The sequence below is a fragment of the Pseudochaenichthys georgianus genome, chromosome 15, assembly GCF_902827115.2.
Source record: "Pseudochaenichthys georgianus chromosome 15, fPseGeo1.2, whole genome shotgun sequence".
In the NCBI taxonomy this organism is placed as follows: domain Eukaryota; kingdom Metazoa; phylum Chordata; class Actinopteri; order Perciformes; family Channichthyidae; genus Pseudochaenichthys; species Pseudochaenichthys georgianus.
The window spans coordinates 32,107,268-32,117,809 of NC_047517.1; the positions used below are offsets into that span (position 1 = coordinate 32,107,268).

The 10,542-nt window shown below is 39.7% G+C and overlaps 1 protein-coding gene across 1 annotated transcript; it reads left to right on the plus strand.

The window, feature by feature from the left end:
- Positions 1-3,177: 3,177 nt before the first annotated feature.
- Positions 3,178-7,019, plus strand: six2a (SIX homeobox 2a). Its single transcript, XM_034100991.2, has 2 exons — positions 3,178-4,163; positions 5,861-7,019. Exons 1-2 carry the CDS (start codon positions 3,604-3,606, stop codon positions 6,165-6,167), a joined length of 867 nt encoding a protein of 288 aa, XP_033956882.1. The 5' UTR covers positions 3,178-3,603; the 3' UTR covers positions 6,168-7,019.
- The last annotated feature ends 3,523 nt before the right edge of the window (positions 7,020-10,542 follow it).

Below are 10,542 nucleotides of genomic sequence, written 5' to 3' on the forward strand. Positions count from 1 at the left end.
CGTGCGTGCGTGCGTGCGTGCGTGTGTGTGTTTTGGGCTCACTTACTAGGCCTTTAGTGTGTGTGTGTAAAATGGATGGAGATTATAAATGTTTATCTGAGATCGGTTTTAACAGTCACGTCTGTCAAACAGTGTTTATAGGCAGCAGGCGCTCATTTTCACTCATCGGTTTCTCCGATGTTCATCAGCTGACTGAATCAAAGTCAACAGAGTAAAGGCAAGTGATTTAATGTCGCGTCTGATACATTGTGATTTATGACGCTGCATTTGTATGGATTATTATTATCTCTTATTAAATTAGGGAATACAACTCATTCATAATTAATGAAGATATATATTTTTTTCGTGTATGCATTGTATGTATAAATCGCTTCCTTGTTTTCCTCGCTATCCATTGCAGTGGAGCCCCCGGTCCCCTGACGATTACCATCAGTCAGCTTAATGCCGTAATACTCTCTGAACTGCGCTTCAGGCGAAACCCAAGTCAATGTATTAAACAAAGGGGGAACACAACACGGAAACAGGGATCAGGCTCCTCTTACGGACTCCTCATCTTGTGATAAACTAACTTCATAATTACACTAATAACTCATTTTCAGCAGTCCGACTCGCATGGTATAGCCCATCGGAATAGAAGGTGGCTACATTTAATCTAAAAACCCGGAAAACGTATATGATTTCAAATATTCTGCTGATATTTACATGCAAATGTATAGAGGCTTTATAGAATAGAGGGCTGCAAATATATCAAATTACGCCTTTCAAATATTAAATACCATGCATTATAATCATAACCATAATTATAAAGAATAACAATAATCAAAATATGAATAATACAAATGATGTTATTTTCACATGTATGTTATTATTCGTATTCTTAGTAGCATTGTAATATTTACTTTATTTTTATTTTTCACACTGCCTACCTTTCATTTAATTAACAAGCGTGTTGTGTGAGTGTATGGGTATATGCGCGTGTGTGTCCGTGTGTCTGTGTGTAGTTGGAGGCAGCAGTCTCGAGTGATGTGATACTGTGTGTGGGTGTAGCTGACAATCGTATCTCTAATGAAGAGGTCCCATGGTGAAGCGATAGAAATCTACCAACTGGTCAATCTGTGGCCCAACAGTCAATAACACACATGCCCGTCCGCGTGACACACGTCCCCATACACCTGACAACACCAACATAACATTTATGACACTGTTTTCATTATGCTGCTGCCAATTTTGAGGATTTGCATCGAGACAAAACAATCTCTTCATTTTTCATCAACAAGTATCATTTTCTCCTCTGAATTATAAAACCTATACATTCGCCTTTTCCCCGCATCATGTTATCTTAATCATCACATTGAAATGATTGCTCTGCTCTTCAAACCCTATCTCCTAATCCTGCTGTGATTATGATATCTGACTTCCATCTTCCACGATACTGCACCGAACCGTGTTAGCCAGACGACTCAAATACAGTGGTGTAAAGTAACTAAGTACATTTACTCAAGTGCAATTCTGAGAGACTTGTACTTTCAATGTGTTGCTACTTTGCTACCTAATTCAGAGGTGAATTGTGTTATTTTACTCCAATACATTTATGTAATAGGCTATAGCTTTAGTTACTTTGGACAATTGGATTAATAATGTGAAAATATTAACAACACTTGTTAGCTACCCTGTAGTATACAAAGTCATTCAAACTAGCTGCACCTTTACTACTTTGATAACACTTTAATGCACCAATAATTATAATCAAAATATATATTATTCTGGAATAGGCCAATCTGCATAATAAGTATACTTTTGGTACTTTAAGTATATTGTGATGCTAATACTTGTGTACTTTTACTTGAGTAACATTTGAATGCAGGACTTTTAATTTGTAACAGAGTATTAGTACTTCTACTATTAGTTATCTGAGTTCTCCTCCCAGCTCTGATGATATCTGACTTCCATCTTCCTGCACTGTTGCACTGAACCTTGTTAGCCAGACGACTTAAATACAGATTGAATTGTTTGGCTCACCGGTGCTGCATGCTGCTCGGTTTCCTCTCCACTGTTCCCCGACACACTCTCCCTCTCTCCCTCTCTCCCTCTCTCCCTCTCTCCCTCTCTGCTCTCCCTCTCTGCAGCACCGCGAGCTGCTGCACACCTTCACATTGTCTCAGCCCTCACTGGCTCACCCCTCATTTAGATGTAAATAATAAACAGTAGCATGGTCCTACTACTTTACTTAATTATGGAGCAACATGTCTTCTTACAAATATATAATATCGCTTTAGGATCAGAGAAATACACCACAGTATATTTATTCCGGATTAAACAAATAGAAAAGTTAAATCAGTTATAAAGTTAATATAAACGAAGTGACAGACTTAATTTCCTTTGGGAATAGCCTAACGCACAGTCTTTATACATGAAATGTTAGCACATATTTTCCATATATTTCTTACTAAAATAATACATTTTCAAACGTCTAACGTTATGTTTCTTATGATATTATTATTTAAAACATAAAAAAGCATAGAAAATGTTTCTAAATGCAGTTATGTTCACCATGTATCTAACGTAAGCCAGCTGTAAACCCACTTTAAATGACTACATTTACATCTTCATGTGAGCTGAAAACAAATGTATTTAACGTGTTTGGGGGTGAGAAAACTTAAACCTCTCCTCTCTCTGACATATTTAGTCTAATTGTAATTATTTACTGCTTGCCATAAGTTGGTCAGGTATTGTAGGGGGAACTTTTCCTTAATTTACTTGTTATCGCTAGACAGCTGACAGTCATTTGTCGTGTATGAAAATATAAAGTGACTGACTTTAAAGTTCCAGGTGTTGGAAATGTTGATTGATTTGTGAGAGCCGCTGGAGGCTGGAAGACAAACTGCAGCAGACTGCGCGCTCTGGCGCCATCCTTCCCCCAGCTGCGGGACCTCTCTCCCTCTCCACACCCCCTCTCCCCCAGCTCCGCGCTCTTTGGCTGCCCGAGGTGTCTGTCAAAGTGAAGGGAAAGGGGAAAAAAGTGTTTTAAGAGGAAAAATCGGAGCAATATTTCTATTGGTAGGCGGGCTGGTCGTGAAGGGAACAATCGTGTTGACTTTGCCAGGGAGCCACCTCAAAGCATATCAGGTTACTTTGAGTGACAGCGTAACCATGGCAAATAATTTGACGAAGGCTATTGTCTTATCCTCGCCATCCCCGGGTCAGATAACCGACCAATCAGATTTCATATAATCGCTTGTCTTGCCAGCTTAGAATAATATTATTAAAACGAGCCAGCGAGCCCGGTCTCCGGGAGTAGGTTATGTTGAAACGGCATAGAAAAGGTGGAGGAGGACGGTGGAAGGAGTAGCAACTTTCTCTCTTTCTCACCAACTATATGAGGATTTGTCGCCTGGGGTTTTGCACGGCTGAATGGACTTGAGTTTATGCCACCATACGCAGTTGGATATTACTACCTAACCTTGGGCTGTTTTAAGTTTGAGGTTGCTCTTTTGTGGACCTTTTGTCGCTTATGGACTTAATGCGTTTTGATTTAATGTGAGACTGAGAGGGGAGACGTGGAAGTAAGGCACAATATAATCTGTATTGGTTTACGTTGTCGCCATGTCCATGCTTCCGACGTTTGGTTTTACGCAGGAGCAAGTTGCGTGTGTTTGCGAAGTTCTCCAACAAGGGGGGAACATCGAGCGGCTCGGGCGCTTCCTCTGGTCCCTCCCGGCGTGTGAGCACCTCCACAAAAATGAGAGCGTCCTCAAAGCGAAAGCCGTGGTCGCTTTCCACCGGGGGAACTTCCGAGAGCTCTACAAAATCCTCGAGAGCCACCAGTTTTCTCCGCACAATCACCCGAAGCTGCAGCAGCTGTGGCTCAAAGCGCACTACATCGAGGCGGAGAAGCTGAGAGGCCGTCCGCTCGGCGCCGTGGGGAAGTACCGCGTCCGGAGAAAGTTCCCCCTGCCTCGCTCCATCTGGGACGGAGAAGAGACAAGCTACTGCTTCAAGGAGAAGAGCAGGAGTGTCCTGCGGGAGTGGTACACCCACAATCCTTACCCATCCCCGCGGGAGAAAAGAGAGCTGGCCGAGGGCACGGGACTCACCACCACGCAGGTCAGCAACTGGTTCAAAAACCGACGGCAGCGAGACCGAGCAGCGGAGGCGAAGGAAAGGTAGGAGTACTACAAATATTTCTCAGAAAAGGGGAATCTTGTGGTTTGTTATGCTTGTGACATTAATTAAAAAAGACAGAAAACTAATTTTAACCAAGCCAAAAACAGCTGATGCTCCTATATGATTTGACCTACATCTGGCAATTTATAATTGCATTGCGCAAATGTTCATATATTTTCGGTTCAACTTCTTACCTAATACAGTTTAGTTTTCTGCACGCATCTGTTTCTTTAGGACAATTATATTAAAAGCAGTGACTTTTCCTTACTTTGTGTTCAGTTAACTCACGTCCTGTACTGTTGTTTTTCATGTTTGTGATAATTATGCAGGCCGTGCGTAAAAGTTGAAAGGCAGAAAATTAAAGAGTTTTTGTCAGGTAAATTACAAGGTTATAAAAGTTGCATTTACCCCACTTTTATGTTTTAATCACACTTATTATAACATTAAATTAGACTTTCACGTAAGGATCAGAGAGAAAAAAAGTTTGAAACCTCCAGATAGCCCACTGGATTGGACACAAGAAAACATCCCAGAACACGTTTAAAAGTTGTTTGCGGTGTAATTGATGTGGCACGCTGTGTAGACTCCACACAAGCCAGGTTGAAATTTCATTAGGAGTCGTTTGTACATTTCAACGTTTTTAAATTACATCGTGTGGAGAGGTTTTAGTCAGGTGTTCACTTGGTCGGTGTCTTCTTTCGCCCTGTGGCCACTAATTCGGGCTGAAAGCTCCACGTAAATCATGTCTTCCCACTGAGAAAGACTTACTCACCACTGCAAACACATGAACTACGCCATAGGCAACAAGCACACGTTCAGTAATATTTAGAGCTGTCAATTATTCAGACGTACTAAAGAGCTAGCCCACTTTGATAGGCGTGTTTACCCACAGGTCACTCTGGTTAAGTTAATTTGCCTTAAACAAAGACGCTTAATGCAGGTGCAATAGTCTGATAGATGTATTGTCTCCAGTCACTGCTCTATAATGCAGCCATTTAACTTTCTGCAGTACTGTAGTGAAATGAGCCAAGGCCTCTAATTATTTCAATGACTTACTTATTGCCTGCATCCTGGCACATGTACTGATTGATGCTTTAATAAATCATTAGATTAAGCATTTGATCATGTATATTAATGATGCTATTATGGCTTCGGTAAATATAGCTTGGCCTAATATACAACATTAGCATTGTGTATGTTGTGCGTGTGTGTGTGTGCGTGTGTGTGTGTGTGTGTGTGTGTGTGTGTGTGTGTGTGTGTGTGTGTGTGTGTGTGTGTGTGTGTGTGTGTGTGTGTGTGTGTGTGTGTGTGTGTGTGTGTGTGTGCGTGCGTGCGTGCGTGCGTGTCTTTTCTTCTTCTCTGTGTGTGTGTGTGTGTGTGTGTGTGTGTGTGTGTGTGTGTGTGTGTGTGTGTGTGTGTGTGTGTGTGTGTGTGTGTGTGTGTGTGTGTGTGTGTGTGTGTGTGTGTGTGTGTGTGTATATATAGGCCCATATGTGTTAGTTATTTCAAAATAAAGTTTATTTTGTTTTTTCAACGTTAAAAATATTTATTGCAGATATTACATTTGCATATTAAAGTACTCTAGTTTATATTCTGTGAAAACACTGTAGCTAGTCACAGCTTGATGTAATATCTTTACAAGAGTTTGGTTGCACATGGACCACAATAATGTGTGATTTTGTTGTGTTGTTATCAGGGAAAACAACGAGAACTCCAACAGCAATAGTCACAACCCATTGAGTTCTTCCATGAATGGAAATAAATCTCTCCTGGGGAGCTCGGACGACGATAAAACACCCATGGGGACCCCGGATCACACGTCCCACAGCCCGACTCTGCTCCTCGGCTCCGGTTTACAGTCCCTGCACGGCCTTGCGCCCCCGCCTGGACCCAGCGCCATCCCGGTTCTCAGCGGTGTAGACTCGGTGCACCATCACCACTCAATGCACCACGACTCCATACTGAACCCTATGTCTTCTAATCTAGTGGACCTTGGCTCTTAAAAAACTGGCACAGAAGGGGGATGAAGAGCAACCATTTTTTGGAAAAGTTATTTACGAGTTGGAGTGAGGCAAACTTCGAGCACTTGTGGCAAAGTGCAAAGCAGACGGACTGGAACACTGCGAAAAAACAGCCACTGCAACAAATCATTTATCCCATATTCAAACTTTTAAACAAGTGGAAATCTGCCTGAGGGTGCACCTATCTCTAAAACAAAGTTCCACTTGTTTTGTTTTTTTTAGAGCAAGCACTTAAGACAATTCGGAAATGTGCTTAATGCAGGTATGCTACAATTATTTGTCTCTTAAATTCGTTTAAGAGAAATGTAATTCTAAAGATAAATAGAGATGATGACTTGTTAAACGGATCATGTTTGCAGTGCTGATGCAGACAAAAGGTGAGGTGGTTCTAGGTCGTTTAGGTAAAAAAGAAAAAAGAAAAAAATAGAAAAAAGTATTTTACCGGAATGTACGTAACATGCTATATTGTTGAAAACAATAACAATAAAATGTCTTAATTCTTGTTACTATTACCGTTGTTATTTTAGGGGTTTAGATTGATCAGCCGACTCTGAAGGCACCGAGTTAAAGGTATACCCCATCGCCTTTTTGTTTACACGGGGTTTTCCAAGAGAAAGGGGTGGGGGGGTTGATGGGGTATTATATTCTCAAGTGTCTTATATAAGAGCCGTGATAAGAGGAAATGTCCTACCTATATCCTTTGATATTATTACTATCATTTGCATTTTCAATTGGAAAGAGACTGCATGTAAACTTTGCGATAAATGATGAAACATAAAACGATTCACCTATAGTTTCATACCCTTTACAATAAAAGAAAAATAAATACATGGATTAAAACTCGAGGATTTCTTTGATTCAGAATGACTCCTGGCATATTTGCAGAGGTTTCTCTCCTTTGTTTTCAATGTTCAAACCATTCAAGCTGGGTGTTCCACACTGGAACAGCTGCAGGCACATATCTATCTTTAGTCAGTCATAGGGTTTGTGGAATGTGTGTGTTTTATTTTGTATAATTGATTTGCATTGGTTATTGAGGATGTTCTAATGTTTAGGTTACATTCAGTTTTCACGAATCTCACTTGGTTTCAGAAATGGAAAAAAAACTGGCATTGTTTGGTTCTAAGCAAGTCCATGCTTCCCTATGTCCTCTGGCCTTTTGAAGGTAGACTACTGATCTACCAGTGAATGTTAGGGGGAAAGTCAAATTAGAGAGCAGTCCTTAAACATCAAGAGCTCTTAGCCTCTGTGCTTTAAGAAACTGCATATTGTCCTATATGTGTGGGCAGTCTGCAGGTTTGCACGAGTCGATATCGGATTATCTATATTTATCATAAATGCTGCGCAGGAAGTTTTTTCCTCCCCATTTCAAGACATTTTAAAGCTTGTGCCCTCGGCTTCTGCAGGTAAAATACGTTCTAAACTTGCAGTATGGCCGTTTTTATGGGAATTTATATTATATGATTAAAATCGATGGATAATATGAGATAGTTAAAAATACAAAAGTTAATTATAATTTCATAATTTTTTTATATTCACGGTGTTTTGATCGTCGAATTTAAGGTCAAAGTTCAGTTCAATCATCATTGCCGATGTTAAAATTACAAAACTGAAGAGGTTCTTAATATGCTGCTTTGTTAAAACAACACGAGTCAAGAGACTGTGGCATGTGGCCATTGGCAAAGCTGGGCGAAAAGTGTACGTGCTTTTCCAACCGGGGAACCTTGATGTTGAAGTGATGACACCGTATCTCTCCGCGCTCGACTGAGGAGAACAAAAGTGCCGTAGTGTTTGGGGCAGAGAAAAAAAAAAGAAAACACAGAACTGGAAACGGGCGCTGAAAGAAGACACTTTGTTTGAACAGCTTCAGTCGTGCAACACCTTCAGCTCCCCCCAATACTCTGCTGCCCGAGAATAAACCTAAAACAACATATTTTATTCTGTTCTTACTTTCATTACAGTATTTCCCTATTATATAGGCTACATGTGCTGGTGCTGCGAGAGTGCTCTCGATGTTGGTATTTTTATACACCCCATTGTCCCATATTAAAGGCATGTTTTATCAGAATCGGTTTTTACTACCAAGTAGGTTTACACATGAGACTAATTTGCTTTGGTGCACATTAAAGAACGATGCAAAACATGTTACTATTATGAAAACGTTTTTTTAAATGAATTATGCCATATTTGTAACCTTAAAGGTGGGGTAGGTAATTTTGGAGAAACCAGCTCGAGTGCGCTAGAATTTTAAAATACACAACCGGAAAGAATCTGCCACTTCCTTACAGAGCCCCTCCTCCAACACACACAAACGCGCACATGACCAATGAGGGCACGAGATAAGTTTGTGCACAGATGGAAGGCTGACAGGCAGGTAGGCCATCCAGTTATTTTAGCCGGGCCGGCTAATGAAATTGGTTGTACTTTTTACAGTACTACGGTTTCCACAGATGAAATCTTTTTATGATTTTTTGTCAAAGCACTTAAGATATTCATTGCTATCGGGATGTTAACAGCATTCCATGGAATATAACAAAAAGTGTATCTCGAGCCGGTTTCTCAAATGTACCTACCCCATCTTTAACATATATTATTTACCCAACAGCTGATGTATGTATACTTTGATGATATTATCGGATTGTTTTGGGGAAAATAGAAATTATGCATAATTACTTTTTTTTTAAATCACACTAATGAGGGCTTCAGAAATTGTATAGCATAAAGCTCATTAGATGTTTATTGGCTTCCAGGTAGATATTTGTATTCTTAAAGCGTACGTAAACGGCAAAATAATATTATGGTACAGGGATTATCTGATAGGAGCCAGAGCGTCTGTAATGGGAGTGTAAAAAAGAGAAGCGTACACAAAGAGTGTGTGAAGTGTCTCCCTCCTGTCTGCAAAGGCGAGGGATCAGTCGCTCCTGGTTGGGTACAGCTGCTGCTGCTGCATGAAGGTCAATTACACATGCAGTTTAAAGCCCACAAGTTATAATTAACGAGGACTTGAGTGCATATGGGTCTGCTCAAAACAAGCCTATTACAGCGGTTTGTAAGGAGACAAAACACGGAATAGTTGCTCTCTCCCCAAACCAACTCTCTAACCCCAATAACGATGTAATTTTCGTCTTCTCGTATTTTCTCTCTCCCATAAGGCTTCAAATGTGAACTTAAACTGGCAGAGTGAGTGCGCCATGTGTGCCCTCGAAGAGGGAGGCTAGTAAATGTGTGTTGGGCAAAAGATGCAAGCATTGCAACAAGGCCTAATAAGGCGAGCTGGTTATAAAAGCCGATGTTGTTCTGCTAGCATGGCTTTTGGAAAAAGGTGTGAACTAGTCCTGATTTCTCGTAAATAATAATCTGCTGTTTTTTATCATTCACCTTGGGGTGAGGATGTCGAGGAGATTAAGTGTTTAACAACTTTAGAAAAACAATTTTGTGGAAATTGAGAAACAAAAAAAATGACACAATCTGCAGAGATTGTGTAAATCAAATCCATTCACTTTTACCTGATGTCTGTTTTATTTCAGGTCTAAACAAATAAGGGGATTAATATTGTCATGATAATAAAATCAACGTGAATTCACTAGCACCCAATGCATATTGCACATACAAGTTATTTTTGTGAATACATCGTTTTTAATTTGTTCTTTATTGATTTAAATTCGTTAATTGCACAACATGAAATAATACGGAGGATTTTTATAAAACAAACTATTATTTGAAACCTGCTGCTGTGGATTGCTTCTAAAAAATGTTGCATTGTTTTATCGTATCAATTAGCAACGAACGACATTCTTCCAGGCCTATTTAGTGTGTCAGGTAAGGCAGGTTAAAGTTAGTTGCGAATAACTTGCTCAAATTAATCAATACAAAATGAACAATGACGGACATCGTTTTTTCAACAGCCTTTTCCCCATTTATTTTGTTATGTTGCAGCATTTGTTTGAACTGGACTCTTTAAGTTTCGTTTTTTAACAGGGAAACAAATTTAGAAGGAAGTAAAGCCACACAAAAGCTATATGATTATATATTGTAACATTTTGAATTGTGTAAGACTATACGGTTATAATGTTCACATAATTAACAAAAACGTGCATTCATTTTTTTTTCTTCTTCTAATCAATCGGTATATTGCGCTGGGTTTAAATTAAGTGTTTGCTTGATATCCTTGGCCAATTGAAAATGTATTCTTAAAATCTGAGATGTTACACTGGGATATCTGTTTGTGTGTGCATTCATTGATGCTATGAGGTACATTTGATTAATCGATTGTTTGAAAAAATATCATCACATGATAATAATTGATCACACGATAATAATTGATCACACTGACAGTCACTTAGAAATCAAACGATGT